The sequence below is a fragment of the Talpa occidentalis genome, unplaced genomic scaffold (genome assembly GCF_014898055.3).
Source record: "Talpa occidentalis isolate TD23 unplaced genomic scaffold, MPIMG_talOcc4v2.1 talOcc4.8, whole genome shotgun sequence".
Lineage (NCBI taxonomy): Eukaryota > Metazoa > Chordata > Mammalia > Eulipotyphla > Talpidae > Talpa > Talpa occidentalis.
In genome coordinates this window covers 52,780,323-52,800,165 of record NW_023605194.1, presented here as the reverse complement: position 1 = coordinate 52,800,165, position 19,843 = coordinate 52,780,323, and the positions used below count along the sequence as shown (strand labels likewise).

The 19,843-nt window shown below is 40.7% G+C and overlaps 1 protein-coding gene across 1 annotated transcript in view; it reads right to left on the bottom strand.

Annotated features, from left to right (window-relative positions):
* Positions 1-12,176: 12,176 nt before the first annotated feature.
* Positions 12,177-19,843, bottom strand: part of CCDC6 (coiled-coil domain containing 6) — a 98,751-nt gene continuing 91,084 nt past the window's right edge. The window contains 2 exon segments of the mRNA XM_037497270.2: positions 12,177-16,383; positions 17,442-17,566. Of these exon segments, the coding sequence (XP_037353167.1) occupies positions 16,189-16,383; positions 17,442-17,566 (320 nt within the window). The 3' untranslated portion in view covers positions 12,177-16,188.

The following is a 19,843-nucleotide window of genomic DNA, read 5'->3' as shown; positions in this document are numbered from 1 at the left end:
TAAGGACTGATCTGACCTGGGGCATGAGCGGAGAGGACAACAAGGATTAAGCAGCTTTAAGCAGGAAAAATTAGATAGACTTAGTGTCTGGCTAGAATGAGGTGGGCAGGACTGCAAAAAGTGCAGGAGACAGCCCAGATTGCTGGCTTAGGCAATTTGGGAGGGTAAGATACAGAAAGACAGGAGCACTAAGACTTCTAGTGTGTCAGGCACAAGCTAGACATCTGATACCAAGAAATGCTGAGGAACTGTGTGGGGGCCACAGCAAACAAGTTGCCGAAGGATATTTGAAATTTTCTTATAATCCCCAGTCCACACGCTTCCCCACACATCACTTGTAATCCAAGAAATGGGTCCCTTCAGGGATAAGATATCTGCCTCTCACATCACAGCTCATAATCCTTAAACAAGACCAACAAGAAAAATTCAGGCACCGAGGAAGGTAGGAGGGGAGAATTTTGAACTGCTAGGGCACTCTCCCAACAAAAATAATAAAAGTGTCCCAACTTAAGCCACCTCACATCGGCAAATGTCTATTATTACATTCATTTGATATAATCTGTGTACTACAAACTTAAATACTTTGATTCTAACATCTATGTTTATTGCTGGAGGTTTATTTCTTCATGTTTATTTCTTAAATTTTAGAAAGGATTCTCACGTTTACTTCTTACCTTTCAAAACTGCCATGAAGTATAAGAAATGAAAACTAAAACCCTTTGCAATTATATATTCAAGATTTTCAAATATTTCCCCCAATGTCATTTCAAGAAACTGCTTTGGGTTTTGTTATTATGCAGTAACTGGCTTGATAAATACGTGCCGAATGAAAGATTTAGTGAAGCCTATAAGAAAGTGGAATGAGGGCTCCCTGGTGGTGCAGGGGTTAAGGACAGAACTATCAAGCTATGGCCAGCCACTGCAGCACCAGTTCAATCACCAGCTGGCCAGGGAGCAACGCACATGGCACAGCAGACCACTCCTGCCTTGCCCGCTGCTCCCCTCAGCAGTGTATTACAGTAGATCTGCCTGTTCTGCTCCCCATTCTCTCTGGTGAATCCTCTCACCTCTCCCACAACTCTGACCTGTACCCCAGTTCTTGTATGCATAAATAAATAAATCTTTAAAAAAAAAAAAAGTGGAATGAATCCTCAAATAGTAAAAATCAAGGAAGGAAGAGCCAACATATTCCCTTCTCTCAAGCCCACAGCCCCTCCAAGCATCCAGTCAGAGCAGTAGAAAGAGGCACTCTCAACCTCGGTGCTCCCAGCTTCTCTCTGCCATAAAACTGTCCAGAGCCTGGTCATGTTTTTGCTTTGCGGAATACACAGGTCCCTATGTGATTGAACTTTGTGGGGGAAGGAAGACTGGCTTCTTGCAGGAAGGTTCATCCAAAGTGAAGGAAACTGTGCAATTAATGGACTGGCCGTCAGTCCTTGATAATATTTATCAGGAAATTCACTTCCTGTCCGTAATCAAAGCAGGATTCTCTTAAAGAGATGAGAATGGTTTGGGCATGTTAGGGGCCAGCAGGGAGGAAATGACAAAGAGCAGTAATGAAAGCTGTTGCCCAGTGTCTCTGCCTCATGGTTCAATTTTGTCCAGTTTCAATTTCTGGGCAAGTTGGGGGAAGGCTATGGGGCTGATACATATGTGGACCTGATAGGTACAAAGTTTCTGCTCAGTTTTTCGGACTGACAGATATATTATCTCATTTTCAAGTGATGATTTAGTAAGAATCAAGCTTGTAAGTAATTCTTCTGAAAACTCAAAAAGGAGATAATATAAAACTCAGAATAATCTGAAAGGTAACCATACATGTTTTATTTGCAGCATTCTGCAAATGACACTACTGCCAAGAAAAGTAGTGGAAGAAAGTAATTGTCTTTTTTTCAATTGCAGTTTTAGAAAGTGAATATTGAAAAAGAAAAAGTAAGAGATATGACAAAATATTGATGTCTATCATCACAGCTTAATATTATGACAATTTCTGGTGCTGTAGAGCCAGTGAATACAGAAATATGTAATAGCAGAGTTCACATATTGAGAGCTTGACTCATCCTAGTTCTAAGTCCCTGTTCTAAGAGCTTCAGAGATAGTAACAAATAATATTTCCACAGAACTCTATGAAGAAGATGAGAAAATGGATTCTGAGTGGCTATGCAATTTCTCCCGGAATAGGAGTATCAGAGGCAGTATCTGAAATGAAGCACTCAGGTTCCAGCGCCCAACCTCTCACCAGGGATTGTCAAGAGATACACAGGCAGCTACAACAAAAGCATATGTTAAATTGAAAAAAAAAACCAAAAAAACCCAAAAAGGGCCTCCCCGGTGGCACAGCGGGTTGAGTGCAGCGCTGTGAAGCTGTCCACAGCCTCTGCAGCACAGGTTCGATTCCCGGCCTGCCAGGGAGATTCCCACATGGCATGGCAGACCTCTCCTGTCGTGCCTGCTGCTCCCTACAGCAGTGTACTTCGGTCCTTCTGCCTGTTCTGCTCCCTGTTCTGTCACTGGTGAATCCTCTCACCCTCCTGCACCTCTGGCCTGTACCCTAGCTCTTGTATAAAAATAAATAAATCTTTAAAAATAAATAAATAAATAAATAAATGGGAAAAAAAAAGAATAGATAGAGCCACATCCAATATCAACTGAACTGTTTACTCTGGTTTCTCTGTAGCTATATTTGACAAGGGCAAATTCTGGAGGAGAAACTTTCTCAGAAACTGATGAATCTGCAGAGATCAAGATGGATGGCTGCTAAGCCCTCTGTACGTAGGCAGAACTTTCATTCAGAGACATAAATGGGCTGGCCCAGGCTTATAGGTTATTTCATTTATCACACACACAAAAAAAAACAAAAATACAATTCAGGTTAAGGGTTCATAGATATTTCATATCAAACCTGGCTCAAAGATTGAACTATGGCTATTTCCCTACTAACCTTTGGAGGGACTCTCAATACATAAAAAAACATCAATAACACGAATCTCCTGCATTTTGTCTGAATGGTAATAAAATTTATTTAACAACTAAGGATCAATATGTCAATTTAAGATGTTTGTTTTTCTAAAACACACAGAGAATAAGTAACATAAAATAAGAGCTTGGTTAATCGCTTTACAAATAAAATCACTCCTTTGCCCTCCAAGCAGCTACAATCCCCACTTCAATAAATCAACTATGGATATTTGAACTAGTTTTTGAAGTATTTTTCTTTAGCACCAAGGGAATCAAGGACCTCTTTTCAGATGAGGGGATGGAATTTGAGGCCAGGGTTCTTCACATTAGGAAGGTGGTTAGAAATCTGGATGCCACAAGAAGCTAAACAAATCTTTGCTGCTTCTGTGCATCCGAGGTCACTGGCCTAGACTCCAACCTAATCAAATTAATAAATTCTACCTTTGTAGTGTAGTGGTAGTGGTAGAATACTTGAAGTTTCCTCCACTTTATATTTCTTTACATTTACTTCTCTCAAACCATTTGGTTTAACCTTCAAGACTAAAGTTTTGACAATTTCCTTAAAGAGGGACCTCAGATTATCAGGAGTGTGTAGTCCACACCCATGTTGCCATTTAACATTTTTTAAATTACGATTCTAAATTACTGACCTAGAGCTAGTGAGACAAGCAAGTTAGAACGTGCTCCAAAGGCCTAAAATTGGCCAAACAGAACAATAAGCACAACTCAGAGCCAGACTTTCAGAGAACTGTCCCCTTACTCCATGTCTCATTTGATTTATGCCCAGCCATGCTCCCCAGCCTGAAAGCACACTGTATAACCTAAAAGGCTTAGGTGATGAGTTAGAAACACCCTCCACAGAGGAAAACCAGCCATTTAAAAAACAACCTTAAATGAAACTTACATTTCCACAAAAATAAAAAAAAAAAAATTGAAAAACCAAAGTAAAACAAAGTCCACTAACTGCTTCTCTCTAATCTCTTTCTACAACTCAAGTAACTTCTGGGGGTCTTATTCAATACTTGGTAAAGTATAGATGTTCCTCCAAAAGCTTCATTGCTGATGTCACTTCTTTGGGACTCCCAAGCTTCAGGAGTTCATGCTGACACTCTTATGGCCCCGACATAGCATAAAGTCAACCCCAAAGTTAGTCAGCAACATCAAACTCCATACAATTTCCCAAAAGGAGAGCCTCCATCATGCCAGGCCTATTCTCCATAGAAATGTGCATATGGAAACACAAAGTAAGTAAAGGAAAGTATTTTCTTGTATTTAACTTTGCCAAGATACTGATCCCTCCAATTCAATTGTCCAGAGTCCACTACTTCCACAAAACCATAAACTTTTGATAAGTTTAGAGCAACTTCTCATCATTTTGGAGAGTAGTGGATAAAATTCTTCTGCCTTCTTGCAAATATTAGAATTATCTATGGTGGCATCTCTAGCAAAATCTTTTCCAAGATTTCCATCTTGTTTGTCCATAAAATCTCTTATTCCCCCTACCTGCTCCTCCATTTTGGAATTTTTTACTATGAAAATCTTAGAAATACAAAAGAGTATAACTAACTTGCAGGTATCATCTAATTTAGGCAATTGACATATGTTGTCCATTTTGTTTTCTCTATAACCACATCTACTCCCCCAAACACCCTCCCCCATAAAATTATTTTAAAACAAACTCAAAATATCATATCATTGCATCTGTATTTTGTTTACAAGCCTCTAAAAGATGTAGCTATCTTAGAAATCTTATTAGCTATCTTGCAAATAAGGGACAGACTGAATGTCAATAAAAAGTAGAACAAAATAGCAAGGGAAGATTAGAGAGATAGTAGGAACTCCCATAAAGTCAGGCATCGGACAAGTGCTAGTCTACCTCAAACCCATATCCGCTGCTCCTGGAGTTCTTTCCTTTTCTAGCCTTATACTACCTCTCAGGCAGTCCTACAATCTCCCTGATTGCTCTGCAGAGTATGCCTTTGAAATCACGATTAAGGGGGAACTCCCCAAGGACATAATCTCTCTAAAGCCCTGGAGAAATGACTCATGGAAAAACCTGGAATCTTCCCCAGTGGATTTCTGTCGCTTTAGTTAGAGCTCTGAACATGTCTCGTGGATTTGGAGCCCAGTTTCTCAGAGCAATAGCAAATGGCTAGGGTAAAACAAAGATAAAAGAGAGGGCCTCCCTGGTGGTGCAAGGGGTTAAAATGTAGCCTATGAAGCTATCCACAGCCAGTGCAGCATGAGTTTGATCCATGGCCAAGGAGCTACACACATGGCACAGCAGACCTCTTCTGTCTCACCAGCTGCTCCCATCAGCAGTGTATTTCAGTAGATCTGCCTGTTCTGTTCCCAACTCAGTCTCTGGTGAATCCTCTCATCGCGCCGCCCCATACCTCTGGCCTGTACCCCAGTTCTTGTATGCATAAATAAATATTTTTAAAAAAAGATATGAGAAATAGCCACGATACCATTACTGCAGCTAGAAAAGAAATGAAGGTGGGCTGGTCTATCCATTTCCCCTTTGACCCAAGCACCCTTGGTCTCTCAGGTGCTGGAGTAGCTTGGAGAGAGGCAGGCCTCTGTGCTTCTGAGAGCTCACACACATAGACAAGTTGGGTATCTTTTCAAAGCTCACAGGTTTCTCCTCCCTCCAATCAGAACCAGACCCCATTCCTTGCTCCTATGTACCCAGTTCCTTCCCAAGGATTTTGTGGCAGCTGCCAAAGACCCCTGCTATAGAATTCCTTACATCTGAGGACTCATAGTGAATTCCCCGGTTGGTTCCCACATATCTTTCCCATCAAGTGGTTCAGATGGCATGTTCTGGAACCAGACACTCTGATCTGGCCTTGCCACTTACTGGTTCATTCTGGGCAAGTTAAACTTTATGTGTCTCAGTTCATAGTTCAACCAAAACAGCGCAGAACAGGGTAGAGACAATGGGTCTAGCCAAGACTGGCTATAAAAAAGTAACAGCTAAGGGGAAAATGATCACCTGTGGAGCTCCTCAAGCCCTTAATGCCCTCACATCTGGGGAATGGAGTGCTGACCTCCTGTCCTGACTGCAGCTGAGAATGATGGAGAGGGAACGCAAGGTAGAGGGCAGTAGAATCTGTGTTGCCTGAGTTTGCCTGAGAAACCTGCATACCCCTGAGATGAACATGCCAAGGTCTAAAAAACAGTTTTGCACTTGACACACAGGATCCTTCCAAGAGCAGCTGCCCTGAGTTGCTTTCAGATTCCTGAAGGAGTCTCACCCACACTCACGCCCTCTGCCAAATCCAGGTCCCAGCTTGCTTTGAGTCTTCAGCTGTGCTTGGGTTCTGAGATCTCACTGTCACCATTGCCTTTGCAATGGAAAATATAAGCACCAGAAGTTTTCCAAGATAGGAGCTGCCACTGACTCCCAGTCCAGAATTAGCTTGTGCTTGTCCCAGTCCGGAAGCATCCTCGAATTAGCTTGCAAAGCTCCATGAAAGATGATTGCTAAATTTCCAGGAATTCAGGGAACTGGTTGCTAAACACAGATGCTACTGAAATTGAATTATATAAACCTAATTTAAAAGGTTATATTTAAAACAAAGGTAATAAATACACATAACACCTCACTTACTTATCATTTGACATTTTACTGTGATTATGTTTTTAAGGTAACTTACATAGTTGAAATTCGCTTGCCGCTGCTCATTTCTCTCCAACTCCAGCATCAAGCAATACAGAGCAGAGAACAGATTGTTAACTTAATAATATTTTTGTTTTTAAGATTTATTTATGCATATAAGAACTGGGGTACAGGCCAGAGGTGCGGGGGGTGAGAGGATTCACCAGAGTCAGAGTAGGGGACAAAACAGGAGCACTGACTGAAATACACTGCTGAGGGGAGCTGTGGGCGAGTCAGGAGAGGTCTGCTGCACCATGTGGGTAGCTCCCTGGCTGGGGGTAGAACTCATGCTGCAGTGGCTGTATAGGTTGTGTCTTAACCCCTTGCGCCACCAGGGAGGCCCAACTTAATAGTCTTATTTTTTCAACACTCATCTTCTCTACAATTCCAGAACCAAGCACATGTCCCCATCTCAGCTTGTTAAAGGCATGCTTTATGTTGAATCTGGGGAGCACTTGGGGCAAGTTAGATGGTATCTCAGCTAAGATAACCCAGAAACACTTGAATCCTATCTGGGATCTTTGCCACCCTTCTCTATGAGGCTCACAAGACAGACAGATTTACCACAACCCTGTGTTTCTTTCTTTCTTTCTTTTTTTTAAAAAAGATTTATTTATTTATGCATGCAAGAGCTGGGGTACAGGCCAGAGATGTGGGGAGTAAGAGGATTCACCAGAGACAGAGCGGGGAACAGAACAGGCAGACTGACTGAAATACACTGCTGAGGGGAGCAGCGGGTGAGTCAGGAGAGGTCTGCTGCGCCATGTGGATTGCTCCCTGGCCGGCTGGGGATCGAACTCGTGCTGCAGAGGCTGCGGATTGCTTCATAGTGCAGTGCTTAACCCCTTTTACCATCAGGGAGGCCCCATAGCCCTGTGTTTCTAAATATCACTTTACTATTAGCAGAACTTGTGCTAGAGAATTCTGGTGTAGGCCCCTCTCCAAACTGGTCTTCAATGACCACTCCTCACTGCCTTAGTCTTTCCCTTTTTTCTTTATCGTGTACACAACAGCTCTAGCCATATCAAACCTGTCTCTCAAATACCCTAATGCCATGGTTGACAATCGCAAAAGCTGGGTGGGACCACCCAGTAATAACTTGTGAGGTGGGTGGGATGAACACGGTAACACAGAAGAGGGGCGCTTGCCCTCTGCTCTCGGTACCCCTGTGGCTCAGGCCTGGCTGACGGCAGTGGAGGGCCAATGTCCTATCTCAGTCTTATTTTTCCAAGACAAGTAAGGATTTATTTTTTAAATAAAAATCTTCATTTAAAAGAAAAAGGTATTTAAATTTTCTTACATTGTAACTATGTGAGATAATGGATGTGTAGACCAATCTTCTGGGGGTGAATCATTTCACAATATGTACATATATCAAAATATGACATTACCAGTTATTACTCAATGTAGCCATAGGAAAAGAAAAGTGAAAAATGAATTTTGTTCATAAACAATTCAGCTGAAACTAAATGATGGTGAGAGCTCTTTAGCTCCCAGGAGAGCTGTGGTGGAACTGGAGGCCCACCTGTTGTCATACCCCGGAGGCCCACCTGATGTCACCATGAACACTCATGTGCTTTCTCAGCATCCCCATCAATCATAGGACAGCCACCCTTGGCTCTATCTCCTCTGGTTTTCAAGGCAGGCTCTGGTACAACCCAGCTGAGTGGGATCATTCAGTGGGATCAAACCCAAGCATGGGATCATTCTCCCCAGGGTTACCTTGGACCAATAGGTGAAAGGAATGGTGAATTCAAGTCCCACCAATCCTGTCCTCTGGTGCAACAATTCTGAGGCATGTGCTAAATTATTCCTTGAGGACTGGAATAAAATCCAGCAGTCCATAAGCTAATGGGCTAGTCAACATTCTCTTTGCTGGTCTCACTTTCTCCACTTCCCCCCCTACTTCCTGGGATCATCTCCCAAGTGAGTGCTCTGCATCCAATGGAATCCATTTGGGTCAATGCTCATATACTCAGGTTTTTGGTGTTCCCTCTGTCCCCAATGCTCCTCACCCAAATCCCACCTGTTCTTCAAGCATCTGCTTAAAGGTCAGTTTCTTCCAAGTCTTCCCTGACCATGCCGCTCTTCTAAGCTGTGTGGATGCCACCTTGCTGCTTTCGCAGTCACAACTCTCCCACTTGTAAACTGGCAGGAATGTGAGCGAAACTGCAATATGCTTCCCATGGCCCTGTGCTGAATACATAATGGTGGCGTAATTCACGTATTAAAATATTTGTGGAATGAATGAAATATCGGAAATAGTCAAGACATTGAGATACAAAGAATCTTACACCTTCTGAAGTCTTAATATATTCATTTGATCCTAATGATCCAAGTCTCGTTCCCATTTTATAAGCGAGGAAACTGAAGCTCAGAAACTAGACTTAGACCAGACTTGACCTCACATGACACTGCACTGGATATGGCTACCTCACACCTTGAGGCTTCATGTCCCACATTAAAGTGACTAAGAAGAGTTGTAAATCAGCTTCTGATGTTAATAATTTCCCAACAGTGATACTTCAGAACTCTGCATAGTTACCCTCAGGGGAAGGTTACAGGAGAAAAGGTCAAATACGCTGAACTTGAATCTCAGGAGCTGTCTTTCCAAGTCTCACAGGAACATTTAAAGAACGTAAACCTACATCCATCAAAGACTTAGAGTATTTTTGTTGTTTTGAATTTCAGATTTTTTTTATCTCCAGAAATTCAATGAGTCTTTTATATATTTTCCCTTTTTCTCATCATGCTCACTTTGCTTTCCTAAACACATGGAGAATGGTTATGACAACTTTTCACATTCTTGTCCACTAATTCTATCATCCAATTACTTCAGAGTCTGGCTTTTTCATTTTTTTAAGATGAAAAATTTTAAGATTACTAAAATCTCTTATTGGAGATGTTAGTTATCATACAAGTTGCACTAAGTCATTAGAAGGGTTTAAGACAAGATCTCAGAAAAGGAACTCAATATATTTAATAGCATTGAATGTACTATGGAAATAAGGGCAGGAATTCAATTTGCTTGTGTCAACATAAACATCAAACAGAAAATATAATTTGCTATGCACTTCTTTCTCTATTTCTAAGAATATTAAAAAGTTTGGGTCTGTACTAAAGATAGAGCTTCCATATGATCCAGCAACTCCACTCTTAGGTATTTACCCAAATGACACAGAAACATTAATTCCAAAGGGCACCTGCACCCCTATGTTTATAGCAGCACTATTTACAATAGCTAAGCTTTGGAAACAACCCAAATGCCCAAAAATAGATGACTGGATCAAGAAGATGTGGTACATATACACCATGGACTATTACTCAGCAATCAAAAAAGATAAACACATGCAGTTTGCAGCAACATGGATGGAGCTAGAAGGGATCATGCTCAGCGAAATAAGTCAGAAAGAAAAAGAGAAAGAAAAATACCGGATGGTCTCACTCATAGCAGGAATTTAGAAAACCTAAATAAGGGAGCAGGAAAAAGACTACCTAATACAAAGTAAAAATCAAAATCAACAAGCAACTGTAAACCAGAGACACACTACAGGGGCAGGGGGCGGGGAGAGGAAGGATTAGAGTCAAAATTAGGGGGGCGTGGGAATTGTATGGGAAATATAACCAAAATGAAAATGCATACATTGTGCAAAAATGAAAAATGATATAAGAATTATATAAAATATTAAAAGTTTGGGTCTGGATTACACATCAATGACTAAATACAGTTACACTTTTCACATTTTTTTTTTTATTAAATAGCCTATATGTCAAAACCCAGATTTATGTAGTTTTACATAAACAAATATTCTAAACTAACCACTTCAATTTTAGAAGTACCATATGGGCACAAACTCTGAAGTGTTATTATGAGGGGAAAAAAAAGTATACACACAATTTAAAACTACTTTCTTGTTTAAGCACTTTAAATCCTGTTTTCCCCAAACTACCTAAACTTTCTATCTGAAGTCAGAAGAGCTATCCTCATTATAGACTAGAAAACTCAGTTTGGTAGATGAAGCAAAGACCTGAATGCAGAGGTCAGGGGAACTCCTGGTCAGTATTCTCATTAAGTCACAACTAAGGTAGAGAGAGGCCTTTTGAGATTTTGGTTACTTCAGTTTGTCAGATAAACTAAACTCATTTTATTAACTAATTGTTAACATGAAATTTTAAGCCAAAGTGAGTCAAAACTAACACTATTTAGTACTTTTATATAGGTAAGGGCCTGCCTGAATTTAAGGTTTGTACTCACAAGATAACTGCATTCTTGTCAGACTGATCTTGCTAAGTCTCGTGTTTTCACTCCACAGAACATGGATTCCAAGTGCTAGCGGCTTACTAAAATGCACCCGACAAAACACACATGCCCAGATAACTGTGAGACATTACCTCAAATACTATTCTAAGTTTCTTCCTACATGAAGGGATGTGGAAGGTATTAGTCCGTGTCTTCCTATGTGAGTGGCTGCACTGCAGGCTTTTATCACAAGTGTCTCACTTTAGCAGCATTCCAGAGACTGCCTGGCCTCTTTAGAATTGGTACTGAAACTTAAAACTGAACATAAAAACAATCCTCCCAAAAAGTGGGAGGAGAAAATCAAATGAATAAAGATGTTAACCAGCTCTAATATACTGGGTGTGAGTTCACAGCCTGAATGCGTGTGTGTGCTAATATATATGTGTGACTAACATTTTAGGAATGTGTGCCCTTCCTCTTCATCATTTCCTTATTTTTTTTAAAGATTTATTTTATTATTATTTTAAAAGTTTTATTTATTTATTATGCACGCACTGGGTACTGTCAGAAGTGGGGGAGGGTGAGAGAAATCAACAGAGCCAGAGGGGAGAGCAGAGCAGGCAGACTGACAAAGTACACTGCTGAGGGGAGCAGCGGGCTGCAGGAGAGGTCTGTGCGCCATGTGGGACCCTCGCCGGAGGTCGGGGATCAAACTCGCGCTGTAGAGGTTGCGGGCAGCTTCATAACCCAGCGTTCAACCGCTGCACCACCAGGGAGGCCCTAAAGATTTATTTATTTATGCATATAAGAACTGGGGTACAATCCAGAGGTGTTGGGGGTGAGAGGATTCACCAGAGACAGGGTGGGGAACGGAATTGACTGAAATGCACTGCTTGAGGGAAACAGCCGGGGAGACAGAAGAGGTCTGCTGTGCCATGTGGGTATCTCCCTGGGTATCTCCCTGGACGGCTGGGGATCAAATTCATGCTGCAGTGGCTGCAGATATCTTCATAGGTTGCGTCTTAACCTCTTGCGCCAACTGGAAAGCCCTCATCTCTTTAGTTTTAAATTGAAATAGAACACAATATCAACAGTATAAAAATGAGTGAATTTTCAAATACTCAAAAGACGTCCAAGCAACAAGCACCCTGATAAATAGTACAGTACCAGCTCTTTTTGTATCCTCCTCACAAATTTTCTTGCTAAGGCAGACTTTAGTATATAGCGTTCAAATGGTCTCTCAGAAACAAGGGGGAAACAATGTTCATTTCTGACTCAAGGACTAGAAAGAGAGAGGATTTAAGGCTCATGAGGTACATTTTAAAAAATTATCTTTATTTAGGTTTCTGATTCAGCACATGTATCAAAGACTAATCAACATAAAGTAAATAAGACATTAATTGGAAGTCTTACATCTCTCTAAACTCTGACCAAGAATTTCAAGATCGCCACTATTACCAGAACTCCAACCTAGTCAAGTTGTAGACAAGCTATCGTGAACAGATGTGCGCACAGATAGGCAGAGGCAAAAGTCATGCTCCACTCGGTTCTCCTTTCTTCCTTGTTGGTGTCTTTGTGTTCGACAGCCCACTTTTGCTTTCCATGCTAAGTTCCAAATAAAGTCCAAAGGCGGCTCAGGGTCAACCTGGACCAAACTCTTCCGGAGGAATGCATTCTTAAACTGTTGTGCCTGCAACTTTGTTTTTGCCAGGATGAAGTTCAGATCGAGATGTACAATACAATCTAGATGACGGTGCAGACTAAATCAAGAACTAAAGTTGAGCAGTAACCAGAGTTAAGGCATGAATGCACACACGCACACTCGCACACACACAGCACCCACGCTATCAAGAACACAGGATTCCTTCAATTGCCTGGCAAGAGGCAACCACAGCTTGGCAGTTAATCACAACTGCTGAGCACCTGGAAAATGCTCCCCATCATTTTAAGCTAACAGCTGTGTGTGTATGTTTTATCAAAAAACTAAAGAGAAAAAAGAAAACAAAAACCTAAAAAACCCTTAATCTCTTACAATGGCTCTTGAGCATGGAACTTACGTAGCAGCGTCAATGGCTGGCTCTTTAATAATTTGGAAATAAAAGGTTGTTTTGCTAGGTATTTCTTTGGTAGTCATCACTACAAAGTTTTCAGTGTTGGTTACCTATAAGACAAGTACTAGACAGAAGATCAAGTTACACAGAAATATTTCTTCTGTAAAGATACAAATATCAAGCTCTCAAAGCACAAGTAACAATGCTCTTTCCTGCCTTCTCCAGGATCCTCTACAAGCAAGGCTTGGTGCAGGCAAAGTTCGTGTCTTTGTAATAAAGAGCGATACATATCTGTTTTCCTACAATCGAAGAGTCAACAAAAATTCACATTATCAATTATTTCTGGTCGAATCTGTTAGAAGCCAATTACATAGGGACAGCAGCACTTGGTGTCAAAGCCACATTCTGGTCACACAATTCATTCCATGGTTGCTGGTCAGGAGCTCAGAATTTAAAACTCCTTTTAATCAACAAAGGAGCATGTTAAATTAAATCTTAAATACTTCCAACATCTGCCAAATTTCTACCATTCTGTCTAGAAGGCCAGCATGCTTGATGAGAGAAAGCAGTTCAGAGCCCAGAGAGGTGTCAGGTATTAGGTAATTTGGTTTTGTATAAAAGGCATGGTCATCTGGCAACAGAGTATTTATCCTATTAGCAGCACAGTGGTAGCCAAGGGTCTCTGTCAGCAAGACAGGAAAATGAAGCAACGCCGGCTCCGGCCTGCCTTCTGGATGGCTACTGATTTTACAAAGGCCTTCTGGGCAGGCGGGCGACAGGAATGGCAGTAACCACGTTCAGCCCTCATGAGAAGGACCCGAGGTTAAACCCGCTTCCCGTGGGCAAGGAGGATCTTGCCTCCATGGGCTCAGGTCAGAAACCTTTTGGGTTCCTGGTGACTAAACAATTGCCAAGAACTTGTCCTAGTAGGTATTGCCCAGTCTCCACACTGGGTCCTAAAATACCTTAAAAGGACATGAAACAGCATGAGTTCAAAATCGTAGTGTTTGTTCTATCAATTCTGAATGTTCAATGGGAGAGGCAACTAGATTAAGGTTGAAAGTGCTGTTTGAAGGAGCTGGGCTTTGTTTTCAATGAAATGAGGAGAACCAGCACTACATTTCTATCTGAATATCAAGAACCTGTCACAAAAAGATACTTATCAGGAACTGTTTGCTCACTCCAAGTGCTTTTTTATTCACCATATGGCAATGTTTTGACTTTTGTGCTTTCAGGAGGTAACTAAATAGATAGGAAGAGGAAGGAAGATCATTACATTATGAACTCTGCGTGCAAGACACTATTCCAACAGCTTTGAAGTCTGTAATCTTATAAAGAGTCTTGTAAACATATACCATATTTCTCCTATAAGAAAAACCGAGAACTGTACCATGAAGGCAATTTTTCTTTGCCTCCTCTCAGAATTCCTCGGAATGGCAATGTACCAGGAGGGAGCTGTTGGTGAAATCCCCGGGTTTGAAATGATTCCGTCTGATAGAATTAAAAAGTGACAGCCTCAATAACTAAATGCCAAACTTCTTCCCCATACTTGAGAACTACGATTATGTATATTACAGAGACATCATAAATAAAATTATAGAGATGTACGGTATCTTCCAAACAACTGAGTGATGTTCTCAGTTTGGGGGTGGAAGCAGGAAGAGGTGAAAAATCCTATTGTTGCTTTTACTCTCAAATTCTTAAAATGCTAGTCAAACACTATTATCCAACGAGACATTTTTCTTTCTGTAACTCTTAAATATGCATTCGAAGGCAAAAATGGAGGTTTCTATACTGTACAATATTAAATATCTACAATGTCATGGTTCCTTATTTTTAGGAGTGTGTTGAACAAAGAGCTAGCTATTAGAGATGGTTGTCACAAAACATGGACTCTTAAAAATTACTGATAAATTAATTTTCAGTTCTGATTATATCCAACAGATACACATTCTCATCATAAAATATACATTCTCTAGTAAGTTATTTTCATCCACAGCATATATAAATATGCAAACACAGGTGGTAAAAATCACTTTACTACCAAAGTACAAAACAGTAACTGCTGAAAAGCAAAAATAAAGATGTGGCAAGTATTAAGAAATGAGTGACTCACAGTGTTCCACTTCAAAGTGAAACCAAACAATTTATTTGTGCTAAACGAATGGGAATAATGTATTCAGAATATACTTCTTTATACACTGCACTTGCTTATACTGGGGAAATAAGCAGTCATCAATGCTAATGTGCTACTTTCCTCTACACCTGTTTACTTCTCTGTCAAGCAATAAAGTATCTTCTGGCCATGAAGCCAAGATATTCCTATAATGTTCGTTTCAAATAGTATTTTCTAATAGTATTTCTGCACCTTTAAAATATTTGTTCAAACTCTATTTCAGGGGAACACAAACAATGAATGGAAAGGGAAAATAGCTGTTTAGTTACAATCACATCGCCTTCTGCAGCAGAAATCAAATAGCACATTCTAATCAGCCATCGCAACCACTGGCGGGCAGGACAACATTTATCGACTCATGTGTGGGGGGTGGGGGGGGCCCATTTTGGGTAGATTAACATTACAGATGATGAAAGAATCACACCTTAATATACAGTAATTATCCATCTCATGTTTGGTACAGCCATATCCACTACTTAGGCTATCTGTTTTATCAGAGACGAGGACGTTGATATATCCTGAAAATAACCTATAAAAAGTGTATCTGTAGAAAGCTCTATTAAACAGTATATTGACTTGGGCACTGATCCATCTAACTTTGCATTCTACACCAAAAGCTAGATTTTTCAAAGGTTTGAATTGTAGTGCTGAGTTATTGGTATGTCTGGTAAATACCATGAGGGGTGGGTAATAACAGTGCGGGAATTTTCTGCAAATTCATGAAAAAAAAAATATAAAAAAGATATCCCTTTTTATTTTACAAACCTAAAAGCCAGGAAAATGAAGCTCTGGGGCCAAGCAAAAATTGCACACTGTTGCTGAATTACCAAATATTGAATAGCAAATGTTCCAGCCAGGGAATGGATGTACATGGAGATTCAAGTAAAACACTGATGGAAAAAGTCGTCTGTTTAGTGTTGTAGACCCACAACACTGGCTGCGTTTCCGACAAACATTTACAACACAATTAATAGTGAAGCCTAGATAACCTCAGTGCAAATAAGTCAGATCCAAATATGCCAGGGGAGGAAGCCTTTGGCATTGAGTAGATGGCTCCACTGTATGAGTCCCAACATGAGATTCAGACTAAGCACATGCATTAAGGCTGGGAGGACGGATGCACCGAATGTTGCGAAGGGGCGGGCTGCGAGGTGGCTGCCGAGGGGACCGCGGGCTGCATGGGCGGCGGAGGCGGAGGTGGAGGTGGCTGGACTGGGGTCTGTGTGTTAGGAGATGGAGGTGGCGTGGGCCGTTTGAATTTGTCAGGGCTGTTGCTTCTCCGTGGTGAAGGCCTCTGTGGAGACGACAGGAGCGGTGGTCAGTCTAGGCAAAGACAGCTTGTTTCTATGTAACAGTCTCACTCAGAGCTGAGGCTAGTGTGCAGCTGACCAAAGACAAGAAACTAGCGGTGATGTCCTTGTCCATCCCTATTGGTCTCTGAACTAGCAACAAAAACATGAAGACCAGGTAGCAGTTACACCTACTGCCTATGAATAGGCTGTGTGAAATTAGTATGAAATGTGCACTGAGCAAACTACTGAACTTAAACTCTTCAATGAGATGGTCCTAACCTTAAAAACTGGCTGTCCTGTGCTCCCTTTTCTGTCATGTGCTGAACTCTTCTGTCAGTTCTATGTCCCCAGTTCCCTTTACAACTCAAAACAAGAATTTAACATCCTGAAAGCAACAGCTAAACCAAAAACATTTCTGCTATAACATAAAGCCCATTAAACCTGCAACAAAATTCAGAAATATGTCACATGCTTTTGTAGAGTTGTTTAAAAATTCCCTTTATTTGGAATATCTTTCATTCTCTCCTATTCTTTACCCCCGGTACATTTCCAATCACTATTATTAATCAATCAAAGAATCAGGTCTAACGAAAAAAAAAAAATGCCCTCAGAGGGTTGCTTCTAATTCCAGGAAAAAATTCTTTGTAAGAAAAAGAGCTAATTTCAGGGAGAACACTGAGGATTAAGGATAAGTAAGGTGGGGTGGTACAGACAATAAATATCTTGGACATTATGGAAACCAACTATAATTTGTAATGGCAAGGAGCTGGCCAGAATTCAATTGAGGCATTGGATAGAGTCCAAATTACATTTCACATAGGGCAATTTTTCACAGAAAGTGAAGTTGAAGGTTTGCCCCCTAAGAAACACTTTAGTTTCAACCCCAGAATTCAGTATCCAACCACTGGGAAGTCGCTACGGTTTTAAGATAAAATGACAGGGGTGGGCAGAAGAAAATGTTAGAACTGATGTCTAAGGGCTTCAACCTGGTGTCCCAGGGAGGACCAGCTGCTACCCCCATCAAGTGTAAAGAGCTGCTTCCTGCCCTGTGAATACTTACTGTGATCCCATGGGATGCTCCCATATGCTGCACATGAAGACCAGGGGAATTGTAATAAGACATTCCGGCTCTAGTCAGTGAAGTTGGTGGCGTGAAACCAACTGTATGACCGGTATACGACAGACCTGAAATAGAACAACAACTTGTAAGTATTATTTCAAACCCAATCATTTGGGTCTCCAACCAGTTATGAGACTTTCGAATGCAGTTCTCAGTCACCAACAGAAATGGAAACAGGTAAGGTGATTAGTGGGCTCCTTAAGTGGTCTGCTGGATAATAAAGGATAGGCAATAAAGGGTCTGGAACAGACCAGAGAGCCCAGGAATAAGACCTTGCATAAATGGTCACATGATCTCCAACAAGGATGCCAAGAATACACCATGGGGAAAGGACAGTCTCTTACACAACTGATACCAGAAAAACTAGAAACTAGATATCCACCTGCAATAGAGCGGATCAGGACCCCCATCTTATACCACATACAAAAACCACTCAAAATAGATTAACAACTTAAATATAAGACCCGAAACTATAATTTCTCAGATATTTCCCACTAAAAGCACAGGCAATGAAGGCAAAAATAGACAAGTGGAACTACATCAAACGGAAAAGGTTTTGCTCAGCAAAGGAAACTATCCACAGAATAAAAAGGCTAACTTATGGAATGGGAGAAAATGTTTGCAAACAATTTATCAGATGAAGGGTTAGTACCCAAATATACAGAACTCCTACAACTCAGTAGCCAATACATGACTCAACTGAATAATAGGCATTAAAAAAAAAAAAGGCATACAGGTGGCCAACAGGTATATGGGAAAAAAGCTTAATATTACTAACCGTGAGAGAAATGCAAATCAAAACCATAATGAGATAGCATCTGACACCTACCTGTTAGTTGGGCCATCCTTACAAAATAAATAAAGTTTAAGTGTTGCCAAGGGTATGAAGAAAAGGGAACCCTCGTGCACTACTGTAATCAGGAATCCCAATTCTGGATATTTATTGAAAGAGTTGAAATCAGGACTTTTTTAGCCTTAAAAAGGACATGCCATTATGTTTGACAACATGGGATGAACCAGGAGGACATTATGCTAATGATATTATAAACCAGGCACAGAAGGACAAACACTGCACGAGTCCACCTATATGAGGAAACTCAAACTCATAGGAGCAGAGAATATCAACAGAATGGTGGTTACCAAGGGCTGGCATAAGAAGGAATGCAAAATCATTATTCAGTGAGCAAAAAGTTTCAGTACCCTAATTGCGACAGTTCTCTAGATCTGCTGTGTAAAACACTGTGCCTACAAATACAAATACTGAATTATAGAAATAAAATTTTGTTAGGAAGGTAGATCTCGTGTTAAATGCTTTTATTAAATTAAAAAAAAAAATAAATCCGTGCCAGGAATTCAACTGAGATGTAGTCGAAAGACGATGAGAAAAACACAAGAACAAAGCTGGAAAAAACAGAGCTGAGGGGCAAAAAGCCAGATAAAAGAACAGGGGAAGTATTATAAGACACACCAATAGTAACAAAATACCACTTGTGTGTATGTGCATGTGTGTGTGTAAAAGTCACAAAGGCAAACAAAATCACCACTGAGAACTCTGCATTTCAGGATATTCAATGAAAAAACCCCACCAGCCCATTTCATTATTATGCACAGTTTTCATTTAGGACCCTAGAATCATCCTTAAAGTTTCAAAAAAGTACACAGTTCCCATCTTTGCTCTACTATTAGTAAGTCTGGATTGGGGTCTGCACAGTTATGTTTATCAAGCATTCCTAAAGTACCAACACCCAGGTGGAAGCCATGCAGCCCTGACCTTTGCAGTTAGGTGCTCATGGGTCTAGGCATCACTTACTAGTCACCACATAAAAGTCACTTTACATCTTGGAGTTCTCAACCATCTACCATGGTTATCAAACACGGGGTAATTTTTAAATTAATTATTGAATGAAAATGGAAACAAAGGCACAAATTAAAGAATCTATTGTCAACACTTCACACCTAAGATCAGCTATTGGATGCCAAGAAGCTTGAACTCCATTTACCTCTTTTCTAAGTTACATAAAGTCCAATCTGTTGAGGACACTTTTCAAAGCCATCTTTTGAAGTCACACTGACACATGGAGTCACCAAGCCTAACTTTTGTTGTCCTGTCCCAGAACAGCTCATGCTAAGTATTTCTTGGTTTGATGATCAACTAGTACTGCTTTCCATTTTCAATTACAGATTGTTAGTTCACATTTACAAAAGTGAGGTCTGGCCTAAAGTACCATTTTGGGAGGTAACTGGCAATTTACTGTGGTGTTTTATCAGCTGGGAGAAAGAATTTTTTTTGAACAGCTTTGGGGAACTAATTCTATTTTCTTATTAAAGTGATGAAATTTAGG